This window comes from Stigmatopora argus, chromosome 6, assembly GCF_051989625.1.
Source record: "Stigmatopora argus isolate UIUO_Sarg chromosome 6, RoL_Sarg_1.0, whole genome shotgun sequence".
NCBI classification, from domain to species: domain Eukaryota; kingdom Metazoa; phylum Chordata; class Actinopteri; order Syngnathiformes; family Syngnathidae; genus Stigmatopora; species Stigmatopora argus.
Window position 1 is genome coordinate 10763640 of NC_135392.1, and position 20240 is coordinate 10783879.

Sequence of the window (20240 nt, forward strand, 5' to 3'; positions counted from 1 at the left end):
GAAAAATGGACATCTGGAACCGAATACTTAACCTCCACCTTCCTTAGTGGAGGTGAAAATTGTTAGTATAATGATAAATAATATAGAAATAATCGAGAATCTCTGGTCTGTACTGATATATACATACACCCATATATTAGTGTAATGTTGTGACACTGATTCTTAGCTTGTGCCTAATTTAATAATAATAAAACAGTAATGTGACATGTGACAGGCAGACCTAACCAGCTAAATAGCAGATTAGCAGCATTACCTCAACGTCAGCTACTCTCTCTAACAGGGACCTCTTGATCAACTGAGCATAGCTACTTTATATCCCAGCTGCTAGGAACAAACCCAAACAAACATGTTGAAATAATTTTGCCCTCAACACAATTTTATTCATAGAAAAAAAATTATAAAGGCAGATGCACTGTCCACTTCTCTGGAAAATTTTGAGAAGAATCATCTCTGTACAGAGCACCCACTGCAATATGTGAGTGTGTGCATGTTTGTGTGTGTATGAGGCAAATTGGGGGGGACTGTGGCCTGGTGGAGCATAGCGAGGAAACAGTATGTAGGACAGGGCCTTGCACCATGCAGCTAACCTATCCTGTTGGCTGGGCGTGCTCAATTTCTGCATGCATGATCAATGGTACTGGATTAAAAAAAGAGGGGGGAAAGAGGGAAAGTCAGCAGGGTGGTGGAGCGGCATGAGCAGGTTAGAGGGATACGAGCAAGTTAATTAAAGCAGAAACTCATTTCTATAGATATATTTACTGGTATTTTTAACCACACTTAGCGAGGATTAGCATCATTCCTGGGAAGTTTCTGTTTAAACTTTGCCTGACTTAATATCAATTGTCAGAAAACTCATAATAAACTTTTCTCAATATTATTGTCCTCCAGCTGTCACTTGTTCTTTGTTGTCACTCCTTCACCTTGAAACACTGCATTCATTTTTATCCAACCCAGTTGTCACCCCTTTTTTGTTTTCCTGACCACAACTGACCCAAAGTAGGAACCCTTTGTCTCGAAGTGAACTTTGACCACACAGGGCCTGGGACCTGTTTTTTCTACGGCCCGGGGCAGTTTGAAAGAAAGCTGAGAATGCTCCAAAAAATCTTTGGACTTTGGTTGAATATGGAGACATAATTTGGATGATTAAAGCATGAACTGCATTTCTAAATGTCCTTAAATTCCAAGCGTTTCCTGGAAAAATACACCATTAAGTCACACAAACACTAAGTCAAAAGGTCCACTGTCCCTGGGTAAAGTTTAAAACTAGGGGGAGGCTATCCTCTTGTTCACTTGGGTAAAACCCAACTCACAGGTGTCAATCCACGGTTTGGACCTTCAACTCTCACCGCGTGAGACTCCAGGACTAAATTCCCACTCCTCTCAAAAGAACTCGTACTACTTTAAGTTGTCCGCCGAGGTGAGCCAGACTCTTCTCTACCAGAGAGGTGGCATTCCACATTGCTCTAGTTAAATATCAGAGCCCAAAGATCCCTTCTCATTTTGTTATACACCTGATCTTCTATACCACAGGTGTCAAAGTGGCGGCCTGGGGGCCAAATCTGGCCCGCCGCATCATTTTGTGCGGCCCGGGAAAGTAAATCATGAGTGCCGAAATTCAGTTTTAGGATCAAATTAAAATGAAGAGTATAGATGTATATTAAATTTCCTGAATTTCCCCTTTTAAATCAATAATTGTAATTTTTTAATCAATTTTTTCTCTGTTTTTAGTTCAAAAATCATTTTGTAAAATCAAACAATATATTAAAAAAGCTAAAATAAACATTGTTTTAGATCTATAAAAAACTGAATATTCAGGGATTTTAATCCAGTTCTTTTAATCCATTTATTTAAAAAAAATCTAAATATTATATCTAAAATGGTCCGGCCCACATAAAATCGAGTTGACGTTAATGCGGCCTGCGAACCAACCCGAGTCTGACACCCTTGTTCTATACCTTTCCCTTAGTTGGGGAGCTCATTGGATGTTGGACCCAAGTTGCCTCTTTGACCTCTACAATGCCTGGCCCAGTAGGGCCGAGCACCTGAACCTCCCTATTGAGCGCAACCTTTTGTCCTGATAAGAGGGTGCTGGTGACCTGTGACCATGTGGGAGGAAAACAATACTCTAAAATAATGTTTCTCAGAGAAGGTCTTCCTTTGGTCCCTTAGATTTCTTTGCCACGGGTGATTGCAGCAGGGCCAAGAATGCAGACAACAACCAGGTACATGGCGACACAGTAACTGCTCCATTACAATAAGGTTAAGAGACATCTTTAAATGTAACATTTTGTGCGGGTGTAGTACTTTCAACCTGACAGGTGGCTTGCCAAAGAAGTCATAAGAGGTGAAAGAAAAGGGGTGGCAATAAACACACCTGTGCTGGAGCTGAAAGCCTCACCTTGATTCCCCAGCAACAATCCCTCAATGCCCTCAGGGAAGGTGTGGAAAAGGAAGAGAAAGAAATGGAGAAGAGGAATGGACAGGAAGGAAAGGATTGTGGGGAGCTTTAAAGGCCTCCTCAACTGTCAACTGATAGTTGTGTTAAGCTTTCATTAATCATTTGCATCCAAAACAAATGATTGGACCGGAGCTAGCACTGCAGGAAGTCTACGAAGAGGCTTCAGGGGGTGGCTATGAAATTCTAGAAACACACTACAACCCGTTGTACACTATTTACCCTGATGACACAAGATTATTTTTGTTTATGGGACATATGAGCGAAAGCACTAGACCTCTGTACATACAATAATGTAATACCACAGACACTCTTTGGGGAAAAGCTCTCCAGCCACACATACAGACACAATGCATAAACCTAGTTAGAGATCAGCAGGAACAGAAATTGTTGTACACCACTAGGAAATTACCTTTCACATTTGGTAACTCAAACAGTGGCAACTCTGCATTAGCGGGACAAAGTACAGTGCCTGGTCGGTTGGATAACATTGTGATAAATTTAGACTTTACAACAGTAAAAAAAATAATAATAATAATAACAATAATAATAAATAACAACAACAACAATAATAATAATAATAACAATAATGACATAGCTTATGTTAGTTAGTGATTCAATCGCAAAATGTATGTTCATAAAGAACCATCCAAATTAGCTAAATTACATTAAACATGAAACATTACCCTGTTGGGATTACTAGCCCTGCAAATAACTGTCGGTCAGTTGAGGTGAAACTAATATATAAAATTTGAGTTATGTCCCACCATTCTTTCCAGAACAAAAAAAAATAACTAGGAGGGCAATTTTAGTAGTATATAATGAGCTATCCATAAGCTTTTTGATAATGGACGGAGTCTAATTTATCTACACTTATACACCATCCCTGGCTTTAGCTCTGCCCTTGTCGTTTTTATTTAGGATGGAGGGGAGTTGAGGTGATGTCACTAAAGCAGTTGCTGGAAAAGACATCGTGACACATACTGATGGAGTCATGATGTTGGAGAGCATTGTGCTACCAGCCTGAGGGGATTCATTATCTTTTTATCGGAAGAAACACGTAATGTTGTGTTAATGAACAGTGGCTGTCATAGAGGGACCTGGCAAAAGGAAGTGCAATGAAAGGAAGAGAAAGTCCGTATGTAAGATATATAATGATTTCTATCAGGGAGAGGAGACAGAAAGGTTCAATGGTGGCAGGATAAGCATCCCTTGCCGAAGCATCTCACATACATGGAAGGGAAAGTGCAGTACGTCCCTGCATCTTTTTTAATCCCTTTTCCACTCCCCACTGTATTTTTCTTTTTTCACTGGACCTCTCAACACCATTCCGAGCTGCTATTTATAGGAAGCTACTGCCCCCCTGTATGTTCCCTGCTTGAATGCAGATCTGTGTGTGTTTCAAGGAAGCTTGAATAGTCTTGAGTTTCCGACTCCTAATCGCTCTGGTGTGTAAATCACTGAACAACATACATGAGAAGGTGTGTGTGTGTGTGTGTGTGTGTGTGTGTGTGTGTGTGTGTTTGTGTGTAGAAAAAGGGGAGAGAGTATGACTGATTTATCCTCCTTGTCCAGTTGTTTCCGATGAATGTGCCGACCACCATTGACTGCTGTTCCCAAAGGCTTTGGGAACATGTAAATCATCCCTTTGGAAGTTCAGAAGTGTGGATTTATTAGGGGCTTGTGTTTGTATAATAATTTTATATGATGGAAATGATGTTTTTCCTGAGATTGATGTTAAATACAACACGTGGTTTAGTCCAGCGCAGCTGTTTTTCTTGCGTGCCGTGCTTAGTTCAGGCCTCCAGCTAGCCTGATGAAAAGCTGTAGTTATTGATTCATGAGTTCACACTCTAATGGTGCCTTGCTTTGTGGGCTAATTGGCAACTGTTATGTTGGGTCTTCACAACCTACTTAACCATGCTTTATTTGAAGGGCCTCATGCTGAATTATGACATCAAGTACAAACAAACCCATGATTACCCAAGGACAAATGGCTCCTGTTTGCGGTCATCCTAAGCTTTTGAGGTATAATTTAATTCTCTTTTTTTTCTTTTTCTCTGTTTCTTATCTGTCCAAGAGCAATTGGCTTGGTTAGCAACGTTAGCACGGTCCCCTAGGGTCTGTGCCAAACATAAGTTCAGAGCCAGTTGAGAGGTGCCACAAGCAATATCCTCTATATGCTACAATCAACTCAATTACAATAATCATTTTAGTGTCCTTTATGTACTCCTTACTGTCTAGTTTTATTCTTCATGAGTGATTTCAGGAGGGCCCTAGTCGGTTTTATAATGCTTCTTTTGATTTAAAGGATTATTATAAGACTGTATGTGGACGCCGAACCACCATGCCAGATGAAAAGAAAATATTTGAGGAAAGATGGAAAGTACAACCGGATGAAAAATGAAAGATAAAAAATTGAATGGGTGTGTACAGGATAGGTACCTTCATAATTTTTTTTAATGTGAAACGTACTGTATACATATCGCGCCGAGAGCAGAGAAGGCTCATTGTGATTTTTTTGTGTGGCTCAGATTGTCTTCATTTCTGGGAAAGTGGAAACCCAACCCTGCTCTCCAGAGGTCTGGTTACCAGGTGAGAGAGGCCGACAGAAAAGGAAAAACGGAATGGAGTGCGACACAGGTGTGTGAAGGGAAGCAGCGAGGGACTGTGGGATTTTGGCCATGTTCATTGGAGACTGTGACAATTTGCAATAGAAAGGCTAAAAGACAGATAAATCAGTCAAATCAGCACATTAAAGAATTTGAATTCCATGAGAAAAGTCATTGTATAGGAAATTGTAGAAAGATTGACCTGATTCCCTAAACCAATCAGGCAAATGTATGTAAAATATGAGGTCAAGGTCAGCATGCTTGTTTGTATTCCAACAATCTGCTATTTTGTTTTTGATAGCCACCAAGAAACAAAACTGAAACCAAGAACAAGGGTTGAAAAAAAAGTTGGAACATTACACCTTCTAGTGGTCAACACAGGTATTAGCCAACCCAACAGTGGTACTGAAGATGAATGAAAAGAATATATATTCAACATAAAACACTAACATTTATTGTCTGTTAGTAATTCTGTTAAGTGATAATGTGTGTGTGTGTGTGTGTGTGTCTGTGTGTGTGTGTGTGTGTGTGTGTGTGTGTGTGTGTGTGTGTGTGTGTGTGTGTGTGTGTGTGTGTGTGTGAAAGCACAATAGGTTTTGAGCATGGTGTTACAAAACCATGTGTGTTTGACAGAAGTGTTTTTGTGGCTTGAGTCTCTTTTTTTTCTTTGGTATTGTCTGGAGTGGATTGTGGGGGCAGGAGCTCAGAAGAGCAGCTGCTTCTGACAAACACTGAATACTGACTGTGTGACACTTGGGGGTTGAATATTGATTTTTTTTTTACCTGTGTTTATGTGGGCGGGTGAATGTTTGAGTCAAAGTACATATATTTTAAATACAACTAAGATTGGACTTACTCTATTTGAGGCCAACATCTAAAACCCTGTATGAGTGATAACTTCCATTTATCCATTCACGCTCACACTCTGCAGGATCAGTGAGGAAGTTGATGCCAGGGTTGGATTAATCACCCTTCATTCATGAGGTAGAGTAAGAAAGCAAATCATAAACAAATAAAATTTCACACTTCAATAAAATACAAAAAAAGATATAATAATATAAAATATTCTGACTTTCCTGTGTGAATTTTGCATGTTCTGCCCATGGCTGCGTGGGTTTTCTCTGGGTACTCTGACTCCCTCCGACATCCCCAAAAAACATGAACAGTCCCCAATCACCATTTGTGCATTTCTGCTTCTTATTTTTAAAAGGCAAATGAAATAGAGGACAGATATGCAATCAAAATATATTTTTTGAAGATAGCCACTAGGCAAAATGCATTGCATTGATCCATTTACTCATCGGTTAAATAGCAGTCTGCTTTCACCAGAACAGGTTTATCAGGTCCACAAAACAGACACAACGCTTTACTGTCAAGCTTGATCGAGAGTCAAAAGGAAAGCTCCAATAGAAATATTCAAAATAAAAATTTGCCTTCCTTTTTGCAAGTAAAATATCACAGTACATACTGAATCACTGTTAAAAAAATAGATATTTGTAGTAATTAAGGTTAATTAGCCTCACCATAGTGAAGTAAATACTCTAACCACTGTTAGTTTGTAAATGAATCAATATTTTCTCTCTGTATTTTGAGGGATCTTATTTCAACATTGCGGATTGAGAGGCCAAAGGTGGAAATGGGATTTATATTGTACAGTTAGTTATTTGTTATGGACAACAAAAACAGGTGCATGTTTTTGGTGGCCCTTTAAACAAATAAAGATAGCATGATGAGATTCTGAAGCCATTCATCTACAAACATCAAGATTTTGCACAGTTCCAATGTACAAGGTTTGTATTCTCAGCTCTGCAAAATATCAACCATACCATCCATTTACCACATTTGGGATGCGCTGGATCTGAATTTACAACAAAACATTGCAGTTTTGTTCAAATATTCAGCAATTTCCTGAAGCTATTAAAGAGTGTGGTTAGTATAACCATTCCACTGGGCACAATCAACATTTTGATCATCTTTATGCAAAAGTTATGTAGTACTGCAATACCCGGAGAAAACCTACGCAGGCCCGGGGTGAAAATGCAATCTCCACACAAGTGGACCAACCTGGATTTGAACCCAGATCCCCCACTGTGAGGCTGACGCGCTAACCACTCAAGGCGCCGGGCCGCCCTCATCTGCCTGTTTACTATTTAAATGGTTTATTTTGATCATGCACACTATACCTCTTTGTGTAATATTGGATAACTTTATTCATCCCGTATTTGGGAAATTTAATTGTCATATGGATAAGACAGACAAATAGTGTCCTGCTCCCATTGGTAAAAACTCTGGGAACCAACATTTTTTTTGTCCTTGAAAAGTGTTGCTTTAAAATACTGGTTTTATTTTGAAACTCCGGGATAATGACTTGCAAGCGCGCGTTAATAGAACGTCTAACTTAACCTCAAAACTGGTGTGTCGACCAGAGGAGGAGTGTCGTGGAGGAGTCAACACCATTGTGACGCCTCCTTAGTGGGAATGAGGAAAAAACAGAGAACAGCAGGCGAGACGGTGGACGAAAACCCAAGTTTGTTTTTCCTTTTATAACTTCTTCCCACGGCCATTATCAGCCGCCATCCGTATGAATCTGTGTGAATACTAAAAGGTAAATGAAACACGTTTCTACATCTATATGCGGTGCAGGTGCACAACGTGCCTTTTATTTGTTATTTAATTAAGTGGTGTGGGTAAACAAGATGTAAGACGGGAATAATGGTTTAGTTTCATAAAGTTGCTCATTTTTAAAGAGTTGGTTCTCTCAGTTCAACGACCCATCGTTCACTTTTGACGTGTGTTTATCCGTAACATATTAACCCAGCTCGACAGAGACTACTATAACTTCTTTTTATGGGTTAAACTTGTGTTGCCATTTATAGTTGTGCATCACTCAAGCAAAGCAGGTGAGCAGCGAGGAAAAGGAGGGCAAGCAAACAAAGATGACGTACATAGCTGTTCGGAAAAATGATGTTCTTCACGGATAAGCGAGACCGTGTCCTGAAAACACACCAAATGTTGATCTGTCAAGCCCAGCTTTACTTTGAAGACAGAGTTTCTTTCTCACACTCACCTGACCGGATGGAGACGTTCATAATTCGAAATTAGTTGGGTCCATTTATACATTTATACCTATTCATTCATTTTCTGAACTGCTTTATCCCCACAAGGGTCGCGGGGGGTGCTGGAGCCCAGCAGAATTTTGGGGCACGAGGAGATGGACAACCATTCTCGCTCACTCTCATACCTAGGGGCAATTTAGAGTGTCGAATCAGCCTACCATGCATGTCTTTAAAATGTGGGAGGAAATCAGAGTACCCAGAGAAAACCCACGCAAGCCCAGGGAAAACATGCAAACTCCAAACAGGTCTACGGACCTGGATTTGAATCCAGGACCCCAAAACTGAAGTGTGTACACATGAACATTAGTGTGTGTAAACAAAGAAAGCAATGTAATTGTGACGTTGTGTGGAACAGGCGGGCACAGTCATTCAACTTTTGGGTGGGGATCTGCGGGACTCGTAGATTCAAAAAGACTGACAGGTCAAACCAGATGCTGCAAACAATGCGTGAGGAATTTTTAGTGACACTTTTGGAAGTGCTGCGTTAGACTGTGTACTCTTTGTCACCTTTACAGTATTGTAGGTTGAAATGTTTCCATGTGTATATAGTAATCCCCGAATATCATGGTTAATGTAGACCAGTCATGATAATCGAAAAATCTCAAAGTATGGTCACCACTATTATAACTACTTTTTTTTTCAGGGCTGAGTCCTAGTAGCAAGAGTGGCTTCCGCTTGCGAGTTTCAGCATGGATTTTCACATTTTTATGAACAAAAAACAAAAAAACAAAAATAATTTAGAGCAGAAAAAAAATCACAAAGAAGTGAATTCACGATGAGTGAAGTCGCAATAATTGAGGGAAGACTGTACCATATTTACTTGGGCTGTACCTCCCCTTCAAACGACCCTGGCTTCACTTTCGGATCTTCTAATAAAGTGATTCTCTGCTAAGATGTAATATGCAGGGTAGAAAAGTGAATGAAAGCCCTTCGTGTTATATTTTTAATATATTTGATATTTAAACCAGTACTAGTGAGTTCTTCAAATCTTGTCTCGTAAAATACTTCACCTCTAAAACAACTCTATGGTACTTGAAACTGTTTTAGTGTATCACTTCTGTGACTAGTTAATAGAAACTCTACACTCATTGACTACTAGTGATATTTGCTACCCATTGCAGTAGTGCCAGTAGTACACCGGTATCAACTAATGCACAATAACATGTACTTTTACTACTTCTTTACAAATGTTGCTCCAATAATGTCATGGAAAAACATAACTAGTAAGATTCAGTAATTCTATTAGTGTTCGCTACTCTGCTTTTTTTGGCTTAAGTGAGGTCAATGGTACATGGACACTTATCTTAAAGATATAATAAATGCACATATTTCCATAAAAGTCTGCAACTTAATATGTTGAAGCAATGCAGGCCTTAATACATTTCACTGTTTGGTAGCAGATAAATAAAGCGGCCAACTAGTTCAAGTGTACCTGTCTGCAGCCTGCATGACTTGTGCTTACTGTGCTCTTTAAGTGCGTGTGTGCGGTTAAGGTTCGGGATAGGGTCGCAGACACGTTACCCACCTAAAGAGCACGTTATATCGCCGTCTTGGAGGCCGCAGACACTCTTCTGAACTACTTTGCTTCCTGAAGGGGCTGCAGAGGAAATCAAACAGGAAGTACTGGGTCCCAAATTTGTAGGAACTCTTATAATGACTTCCTGATCTAAATGACTTGGCGCATGCATCCTTTATCTTAAAGTTTGGTAACTATTTGTGGAGCGATACACCGAAATAATCAGTTTTTGGGTTTGTTGACCATCACTACTATTGTGTGCAATACACAGGTATGCATAAATTCAATGCATTGATGTAAAGTCCTTCCTTCATTAGTGGTTGTTCAAATTCGCTTGATAATTCTTATGTTGGGTTATGGAATCTACACTCTCTCCACATTACAAAAAATGATTGATATAGTGTAGACTTGGTCTGTATGGCTAAATATTTGCTGCATGACAGTTATATAAGTAGACTAACATATTTGTATTTATGTTTTTTTAGAAACCTAATGATGCAGACCTCAGTTGACTCCTCCCAGTTGATTGATGTCTCCAAAACTAAGCCATCTCTCCCTCCTAAACCGCGACTTACTCCCAAACCGTTTTCAGCACAAAACAACATAATTCGCTCCATAAATGCCCCAAAGACTGTTAAAGTGTCCTCTAAAGACAAGGATGGAAAAATTAATATTGCTCCTAAACCCCCCATGACCAAACCACCCGCAAAACAACCTCAGCAAAAGTCCACAAGTATACCTTTAAAGGATCAAACAAAACAATCCAAACCTGAACCCAAATCTCTTGCAGTCCAAAAAGAAGTTGCCAAAACAAACAACAAAACAGACACACAGGCAGGGACAAACACTAAACAGGATGACATCAAAAAGGGCGAAAACAAATCTCCACCAACCAATGTCCAGAAGACCGATGAAGTCCCGAGTAATGATTCCTCCAATATCAATGAAACATTTCAATGGGGAGGAACCCGAAAGCGCTTGTCTGTCGAGCTAACCTCAAAGTTTAACTCTGGTGGCATCCCTCGGCCAAGTGAACCCAGCAGAGATTCATCTATGAACAAGGGAAAAGAAAATGCAAACCAGACAAAACCAATAGAGCCAGAGACACCCATAACAGGAAGTGATGAAGACCAAATAATGGAGAACACCAATGGAGGTGGTAGTATTAAACGCCGGATAAGTCTTCTCTTTGACACGAGGCCTGAGGTTGCTGTGAAGAGAATTCAGCCGGAGTTTGTTAACGAAACCGCTGGTGTCAAAGAGCGGATTAAGAACTGGACGACTCCGGAACCCAGGTTAGTAATTTCCTCAGTCAAGATTTTGTTCTTGGACATCATGCATGTAAACCTTATGTTTGATATTTTATTTTATGTCTCTTGGGGATTATGTCTTGGTTACAGTCACATTGTATGGTGTTGACTTCACACACTTTAATTGTGAATTGTCACTCAGTAAACTTTCAATTAAACCCCAAGTTTTAAACTGTTCAAGCCTAGATAACAGCAGGCAAGACAATTATTGGCAGATCAATTTAACAAATGAATGAATCTTCCTTCCCAGCGTAGTGGCCCCAACTGCACCAACAATAGAGAAGACTCCTACATTTCCAGCTGTTCCTGAATCAAGGAAGCCTGACACAACTGAAAAACCTCCAACAAAAAGCCTTGAGACATCGGAGGATTTCGACCCCGGACATCATGACGCCACCAATGACTCCTCACCTGAAATTGTTAAAAGATCTGACACTCCGAAACGCCGCTCTCTTCACTCTGGTGCCACGGAGGGAGACAAAGGCGAAGCTACTCGTGACATAGTGTCGAAAGTTGATGACAATGTAGATGAAATGGGAACTTTAAAGAGCAAGGGCGAGGGCATGAATGAGGAGGGGAAAATAATACAGGAGGAGAAGAAAGGAAAAGAGGAGGATGAGGAGCTAAAGAAAGAAGAGACGAGCCCTGGGGAGGCCGAGAAAGAAAGACATAGGCTTGCAGAGGAACAAGAGGAAAGGCAAAGGATAGAGGAGAGAATGGAAGAGGAGAGAAGGCAGGAGGAGGAGAAAGAACGATTGAGACTGGAGAGAGAAGAAGGGGAGAGGCAGAGAAGGCAGGACGAGGAAAGGTTGAGAGACGAAGAAACGAGGATGGAGGAGATGGAAAAGTTGAGAGTACAGAGGTTGGAAGAGGAGAAGCAGAGAAGGGAGGCATTGGAGAAAGAGAGGCTGAAAGAACAGGCGAGAAGAGATGAACTAGAAAGATTGAGGCTGAAGAAGGAAGAAGAGGAGAGGCAGAGGAGGGTAGAATTGGAGAAGGAAAGGTTGCAAGAAGAGGAGAGAAGAAGGGAGGAAATCGAAAGATTGAGGCTTAAGAAGGAAGAAGAGAGGCAGAGAAGGGAGGAATTGGAGAAGGAAAAGTTGCAAGAAGAGGAGAGAAGAAGGGGGGAAATTGAAAGATTGAGGCTAAAGAAGGAAGAAGAGCAGAGAAGAGTGGAGGAAATTGAAAGATTGAGGCTAAAGAAGGAAGAAGAGCAGAGAAGAGTGGAGGAAATTGAAAGATTGAGGCTAAAGAAGGAAGAAGAGGAGAGGCAGAGAAGGGAGGAATTGGAGAAGGAAAAGTTGCAAGAAGAGGAGAGAAGAAGGGAGGAAATTGAAAGATTGAGGCTAAAGAAGGAAGAAGAGGAGAGGCAGAGAAGGGAGGAATTGGAGAAGGAAAGGTTGCAAGAAGAGGAGAGAAGGGTGGAAATTGAAAGATTGAGGCTGAAGAGAGAAGAAGAGGAAAGACATATGAGGGAGGAAAGAGAGAGAGAAAGACTGTGGGAAGAGCAGAAAAGGAAGAAAGAGATAGAAAGCTTAAGACTGAAGAAGTTGGAAGAGCAGAGGAGAAGGGAGGAACTGGAGAAAGAAAGGCTTAGAGAAGAGGAGCAAAGGAGGGTTGAGATTGAAAGACTGAGGCTGAAGAGAGAAGAACAGGAAAGACGGGTTCGTGAAGAATTGGAGAGGGAAAGGCTCAGGGAAGAAGAGAAAATGCGGGAGGAGATGGAGAGATTGAGGCTGAAACGGGAAGAAGAGATGCAGAGACAGGAGGAACTAGAAAGGGAAAAAGTAAGGGAAGAAGAGAGAAAAAGGCAGGAAATTGAAAGAATGAGAGTGAAAAAGTTGGAAGAGGAGAGGCGGAAAAGGGATGAATTGGAAAAAGAAAGGTTGATAGAAGAGGAAAGAAGGAGGGAAGACAGAGAACGACTGAAGGTCGTGAGGGAAGAAGAGGAGAGACAGAAAAGGCTAGCCTTGGAGAGGGAAAGGCAAATGGAAGAGAGACAGAGGCAAGAGATAGAAAGATTGAGGGAAGAGGAGGAGAGACGGGTTCGTGAAGAATTGGCGAGGGAAAGGTTAAAGGAAGAAGAGAGAAGGAGGCAGGAGATAGAAATACTGAGGCTGAGGAGGGAAGAACAGGAGAGACAGAGAAGAGATGAATTGGAGAGGGAAAGAGTGAAGGGTGAGGAGAAAAGGAGAGAGGAGAGAGAAAGATTGAGGCTGATGAGGGAAGAAGAGGAAAGACGCTTGCGTGAGGACTTCGCAAGGGAAAGGCTGAGGGAAGAGGAGCAAAGAAAAAAGGAAATAGAAAGATTGAGGCTAAAAAGGGAGGAAGAGGAGAGACAGGAACGAGAACAATTGGAGAGGGAAAGGTTAAGGGACGAGGAGAGAAGGAGGGAGATAGAAAGAATACGGCTGGCAGTGGAACAAGAGGAGAGACAGAGGAGAGACGAATTGGAGAGGGAAAGACTGAGGGACGAGGAGAGACGAAAGGAGGACATTGAAAGACTCAAGTTGAAGATAGAACAAAATGAAAGGCAGAGAAGGGGGGAAATTGAGCGGGAAAGTATAAGGGAAGAGGAGAGAAGATGGGAGGAGATGGAAAAATTCAGGCTCAAGGTGGAAGAGGATGAGCGACAGAGACAGGAAGAATTGGAGTACAGGAGAGAGGAGTCTAGAGTGGCGCAAGCACTGAAGGAAGAGGAGTCCAGGACAAGACAAAAGATGGAGATGAAAATGCTACAGCAAAGGGAAGATCTGGAGAGGATGAGGAGGGCAGAGAGACAAAGACTGGAGGCAAGAAGGGAAGAGGAGGAGAGGAAAGAAAGTTCATCCAATTTCTCACCACAAACTAAAATCGTTTTTGATAACTTCTCAGTCAACGAGCCTGCACCTGTGGCGGATGTCGGTCATTTTGACGATTTTTCAGTGAGGCCAACTCGATGGGGTTCACAGCCGAGAGTGGATGTAACTACACGAGACGCAAGAGTAGACGTGCCTGTTCCCTTCAATGATGGAAATCGGGAAAGAGATGCAGAAGAAAGAGTGAAAAATAAAGGGGACTTTGACAGGAGATCACACTTGGACAGCTTGGAGAAAAAAACTGAATACAGAGGGCAAGAGGAGGAGTCTCAAGTGCAGGAGGAACGGTTTCTCCAGGAAGAGATGACAAAAAAACACCGAACTTACAAGCACGAGGTAAATTCCATAGTTTTTCTTCTTTTAATGTATCCTCATAAACAGTTACAGGCAGAGCGTTTGTGGGGCAAATGTTGGGCCTGTACATGTTGCAGTCTCGATCTCTGAGGTGGTCCCATAGGGCCAGCAGCACTGAATGTTCAGGTGGTCGAGACGTAGTCATGTGTGGCTCCAGGCCACCGCTGATGTTGGTCCCTGGTTTGTACAGGGTCAAGGGCAATTAACAAAAACAGGAAACGCTTACTAAAACAGCTGACTTTACAGACCTTGTCTTTTGCGGACCCGAGGGGGGGGACACAGTTAGTCCGCAACTACATGAAGCCTTGGAAGAGCAAATGGATAATTTTGCTACATTTGTACAAGGAATCAAGTTCACTCAAATGGTCATTCTACTGTGATGGAAGAAGGCTTTTCTTGTTCTAATTTAATAGTAAAATGAAATTTGTAACTAATCATAAAAAGACTGATAGAGCAAAAAAATGCTTATATGTGGGATACTGACAATAATTGCTGCATGCCCAGAATAACATGACATGCCTTAATAGGGCATACTCTTTTTCTGAAGAAAAAAAACTCCATTCAGGACACTTATTGAACCTTTTAGATTAGAAATGTGAGGAGGTAAATACAGTGTACTGTATATAAAAAAATCTTGTTATACTCGCTTCACCTGGTTACGCCATGCCCTAAAATTGTGTCTTTGTTTGCTTGTGTGTTGTGTTGGTGTGCATGGGTGTGACTGTGATCCTGACTACAGAAACCACCTTTGCACATAAACTAGATTTACATACGTGCATCATGACAGGCTTGGATCATGGTAATTATAGAGGAATAGTTATGATCATATTGCCTGACTCATGCATTTGTTTTAAAACAGGTAGGTATACAGTAACTCAAATAGTAAACCCAGTATGGATTTGATGATAGTGTCAATCAGTAGCTGGTTCTCAAATTGTTTACAGACAATTTCATTTTCTTCACGAACCCGATTGTAAAAAAAAAAAAAAAGAATATAGACTGTGTTAGGGTTATTAGCCCCAAAAAACTCACTACTTGAAATAAATTTAAAAAAGAATAGGTCATACACATCAATACTAAGTTGGGACACCTTTAGCTTTGACTACAGCATGCATTCAATGCGGCATTTTTTCAATACGCTTCTGCACTTTTATGCTAATTTATTTCCATCCAGTGTTGTATTGCAGTACAGTCTTTTGAATAAAAACAAAACTATTTTACCCACCGGATTGGGGGAAAACAACAACTTTTTAATATGTGACCTTTGAGCACAAACAAGATTTATAAATTATGTATATTTTTATACAGACCTGTTAATTTATTTCACTTGATTATCTTACATTTCTGACTAAATCAACACATCCTAATAATTCTGCTAACCACACTTCTAAATGATCCCAAAAGCTTTTTAAACTTATTAATTATGCCAAAAACATTTTTACAGAGTCGAGAGAAAAAAAGTCTGCTGTCACAATTCACATAGCTGCTCCTCATGATTCAGAATGGATTATGTGTCACTTGGCCACTAATGACTCATGCTGTTTACGACCTAAGCAACTATTTACTTGTAAAGAAGAGATATATTGTATCATGGCTCAAAAAATACTGCAAATGAACACAGTAGTAATAAGGTATATTAGCGTGCTTAGGTTAATTCCTAGTTTTTCCTTTCTGAGGTGTTCACTTTAAATTCTTCGGATTCTTTGTGAGAAATTCACACGGTGCATGTATCGCAACCCCGCCAGATGTATTAATGTACAGTCCACACACCGATGCCAACCCAAATGTACATAAGCCTGTACAGGTTTTTAATATAACAATATAGTCTTCATAGAGAAATCTGATCTATTAAGAATGAAGAGCAAGCACAGACAGATCAGTTCACTTGCCTGTTTGAACAGGCACAATGTTTTTAAGTTAAAACAGCAGGCTCTGTTGCACCCATCCCTGTGGGTTTGTGTACTTTGTGTGAGTGTGTGCGTGTACGTATGTTTGTGTCCTTGTGTACACTTTGGGTGTGTGCACACATGCACAGAGTGCTCCCACTTTCTTTCTGTAGTTTTGTATGTCTTTGGAAAAAAGTTCTAACCTCCCTATTTGGTGGGTTGTTATCTGGTGCCACATGCTAGCTTCACATAATGATTTTTCCTATCCAAAAATTGCGTTTGTGAGAAAGTACGTGGCGACCTGTTAAAGGCTAATCATAGATAAGATAAGCTTTTAGAAAATGGATATCCAAATTTTGGGCGGCCCGGCGGATGAGTGGTTAGCGCGTCGGCCTCACAGTGGGGGACCTGGGTTCAAATCCAGGTCGGTCCACCTGTGTGGAGTTTGCATGTTGTCCTCGTGCCTGCATGGGTTTTTTCCGGGCACTCCGGTTTCCTCCCACATTCCAAAGACATACAGGGTGATTGGACACTCGAAATTGCCCCTAGGTATGAGTGTGAGCGTGGATGCTTGTCCGTCTCCTTGTTTAGAATGTCCAATCAGCCTACCATGCATGTTTTTGGAATGTGGGAGGAAACCGGAGTACCCGGAGAAAACCCACACAGGCTCAGGGAGAACATCCAAACTCCACACAGGTGAACCAACCTGGATTTGAACTCAGGACACCAAGCCACTGGGTCGCTTTAGCCAGTTTATTACTTTGTATTTGTATAAATGAATTTACCAGCTACATAGCCAAGTGAAAAAAAAATCAATTAAAAAAAAATCAAATAGTTCTGAGGGTGAAATGTCTAAATTAATGTGGTGGGTCCGAGGCCTCATTTTGGCTTGGGCCCATCTCAGGGTTGTACATCAATGCTTGTTCCACCAGGTGGCAATGCTGCCTGTCAAAAAGTGTCCTGTTAAGAAGGGCCATTCTGTGAAAATAACCCCAAACGGCCGAGACAAATATGTTTTGAGAACAAATATGATATAATATGACACACTTATACATATGCTTACCCTGGGGATTAATCATAATTAAACAACACTGCTCCAAATATTCAATTTTTTTAAATATGTATAGGACACCCATATTTTATCTCTATTAATTTAGTTGGCTAATAGGAATCATATGCATACACACACACACACACACACACATTAAGAAATGTCAATGTCCTTGTGTGTGCATTAGGGTGAGCATTTGCTCGCAAACACATGCCCACGGTGCTATGTTGAGCAGAGCTTCGCCTCTCTGAGCAGCTCATTAAAAGACCCATGCTTGAGTATTCTTTCTCTGCAACACACAGTTCATATAATCATAATAAGATGAACTTTATAATGGTGTCCAAATGTTTTCTTTCTGTGTCACTTAGGACCCCACCAGCAGTTACCGCATCCATGTTGAAGATACTGAGGCGTTGATAGACTTTGATTCAGACAGGCAGAATTCAGCCTATGAATGGAGATCTACAACTGACAGGTAGGATAAACTGTCGCTGAAAATATATGAAACTTGCTCTGAAACTAATGGTTGTTGACATGAGAGCTTAACTTATTTTTTGATGGACCATATATTCTGGTGCTCAAATGTGATTACAGTGCGCCTCAGAACGAGAAGCATGTATCTTTTGGATTTGAAATAAAATAACGTGTAGACTTTGTTGAAACAACAACTTGAGGTTCCTATTTTTGGAGGATTAATTTTTTTTCTCCGTGATTTCAAAGGACTAATATTCAGTCAACTCCGAACTCTTCCACTGATCCGTTCCCTGATGCCTCACTAGAAGATATCAATGAAATTGAGCTAGAGATATCTCCTTTCCCTGAGGTTAGTACCACCTTTATACACACATTAAACATTTTGGAATCTGATTTAAATAAAACACAACCGTTTGGTATATCATTTAGCATCTACACTCAGCACACAGTAGTGTTGAACTATAAACCTCAAGACAGACACTGATCAATTAAATTTTAAATCCGTTTTTAAACTTTTATGGGCTTTACCTAGTGCCGGCGTAAAGCATTATACCAACCATTAAACTAACAGGTATGACTTTGAAGAAAATGGTGGTCAAAATTACATTTATACAATTTCCAGACTCGTTTAAACTCAGATTATCTATTGTATACACTTTGGATTTATTAATCTGAAACTGTATATTCCGTTGCACAGAGCTCCACCCCACTTCTTGACACCAGTGCACAGAGATCCAGGGTAGAGCTGGGGAAGAAGCGGATCCGATCGCGTCCATCACGCTCAAGCCGCTCCCAATCGTCTGTGAAAGAAAATTTGGACTGGCGGTCTTGTGACTCCACAGGTCATCCTTAATCTCATTTTCCATTTAAATGTAGTTGAACAGTTTGTTTTGAATTTGCTGTTGATAGCCGCATGCATCAACTTGATGGGGATTTTAGATAGAGGACGTGGAGAGTCCGACTCGGAAGAGGAGCAGCCAAAACAAAGGATTGTCCCCTCTCCTACTCCTTCCAGAAAGAGCAATGTGTTTCCTGGGATGAGTCCGTCCGCCCTCATTGTGGGTTCACAGATACCTCAGCTAGATTTACAGTACTATATTTCAACGTGGTCTCACTGTACTTACCACGTTCTCTCAGGCTCAGATCAAAAAGAGAGCAGAAGGACGAGAGGAGAATGAAGAAGACAAGGAAAGTGCAAATGATGAAGTGGTGCCATCTCCCTCCCAACTGCCTCGCTCTCCCCACCTTCCTCGTGCCGCTGCTCTACTTCCTGGGGCGGCACGAGTACTTCCACCAGTAGGCGCCCCAGATGGGGGGTAAGAGCAGCTGAAGACAAGATTACTGCTGTATAAAGTATTTTTTTTAATTTTTTAATCTTTGTGTCCTTTGCAGAGTGGTCTCTTCTCCAGCTTGGCTGACAGAGTTGAAGACCAAAAAGCGTATCAGTCAACATGAGGGGGAATGATTGCGGAACCACATGTAGCAGGTGCGGACGAAATTGAATACATAACAAAAATGAATTACTATCTACAGCCACTATATATGGTTGAATGGGTATCTTAATGCATGAACGTGGAATTTTTGAATCACTTCTTCATGGCGAATTCACCCATTATCTTGTTTCATTCAAGATGTATCCCTTTGGTCCTTGAAGTTTCATATTTATTTTATTGTCGTATCTATTATCTCACATCTAAAAGACAATGGATTTTGTTGTATATGAATGTAGAATGTAATGTCTTTTTTTGAATTGTGTTCCTTGTAGGAGCTACTACTTTGGGCAGGATCCATCCATGTCAGATGTTTGTGCCAAGAGACACTTCAACAACATCTAAACTATGCACTTGAGTGCCTTATTTGGACATTTGAACCAGATGTGAAATATGCACAATAAAATTTAGGCTTTTTTATGCAGATTACATAAGTAATTCAAATCTGTATGTCTTGTAAATGGTTTACCAAGTCTGTGTCATTTTATATTCATGCCCAGGACATGTTTGAACTAATGCTACAATAGAAACCAGTGATCATCAATGCAATGTGCAGCATGACTTAGATTAGCTATTTTTTCATTCTTCCATTCTTATTTTCTGCTTTTCCAGTGGTTCTTGAAGGGGATCGATGTCGTGAGGCCCCTTTGCCGCCAATTTATAGCCACTCACGTGTTGTCTTTAGTGGATCATATTGTATTTCGATCCTTTAAGGTAAACGTTTGCACTTTAAGAAATATGATCATGCAGACTCTATATTTATATCATGTAGTCATGAACAGACAATCATTTTTTCAAAATGGTAATTGCAAACACATCATGATATCGGCAAAATTGCAGAAAAATGTTGGAATATTTTTATACTACCACTTTGTGTGAATATGTCTATCTACTGTACTTGAGATTGTTTAAGTGCCTGTTTTCCAATGGAAAAAAATGACCAGCAGTCATTAATTAGCAATGTTTTAAATTTCATTAAAAGCTTTTCTATTGAATGCAGTATTTGAATCTACCTACAATCTTATTTGAGGTAAGCCACAATTTACATCAAGTATTTAAATTATAGTTTATGAAAGACACCATTTTTGCCCATAGAGTCTCCTCTAGGCAACACACAA

At 40.6% G+C, this 20240-nt stretch overlaps 1 protein-coding gene and 1 long non-coding RNA gene across 3 annotated transcripts; both read left to right on the forward strand.

Annotated features, from left to right (window-relative positions):
* The first annotated feature begins 2172 nt into the window (after nucleotides 1–2172).
* LOC144075604 (uncharacterized) lies at nucleotides 2173–5556 on the forward strand. Its single transcript, XR_013300585.1, has 4 exons — nucleotides 2173–2222; nucleotides 4391–4483; nucleotides 4990–5098; nucleotides 5369–5556. It is a non-coding gene; the product is annotated as an uncharacterized LOC144075604 (long non-coding RNA).
* A 1926-nt stretch (nucleotides 5557–7482) lies between these two features.
* tnks1bp1 (tankyrase 1 binding protein 1) lies at nucleotides 7483–20121 on the forward strand. 2 transcript variants are annotated; one of them, XM_077602310.1, is made up of 11 exons: nucleotides 7483–7672; nucleotides 10185–10994; nucleotides 11260–12279; nucleotides 12328–14203; nucleotides 17527–17633; nucleotides 17879–17981; nucleotides 18330–18474; nucleotides 18572–18690; nucleotides 18770–18948; nucleotides 19025–19118; nucleotides 19398–20121. In XM_077602310.1, the coding sequence occupies exons 2-10, from the start codon at nucleotides 10192–10194 to the stop codon at nucleotides 19095–19097; spliced, it is 4425 nt and encodes a 1474-aa protein (XP_077458436.1). In that variant the 5' UTR covers nucleotides 7483–7672; nucleotides 10185–10191; the 3' UTR covers nucleotides 19098–19118; nucleotides 19398–20121. The 2 variants fall into 2 exon arrangements, with proteins under 2 accessions (XP_077458436.1, XP_077458435.1); XM_077602309.1 differs by having other exon boundaries at nucleotides 7484–7672; nucleotides 11260–14203.
* The last annotated feature ends 119 nt before the right edge of the window (nucleotides 20122–20240 follow it).

Bases quoted from the DNA above. Each gene is read 5' to 3' on its own strand.
- tnks1bp1 (XM_077602309.1), top strand. From the start codon at position 10,192: ATGATGCAGACCTCAGTTGACTCCTCCCAGTTGATTGATGTCTCCAAA. The intron at 14,204-17,526 runs GTAAATTCCATA...TGTGTCACTTAG, and splicing joins ACCGAACTTACAAGCACGAG to GACCCCACCAGCAGTTACCG. The intron at 18,691-18,769 runs GTGGGTTCACAG...ACGTTCTCTCAG, and splicing joins TGAGTCCGTCCGCCCTCATT to GCTCAGATCAAAAAGAGAGC.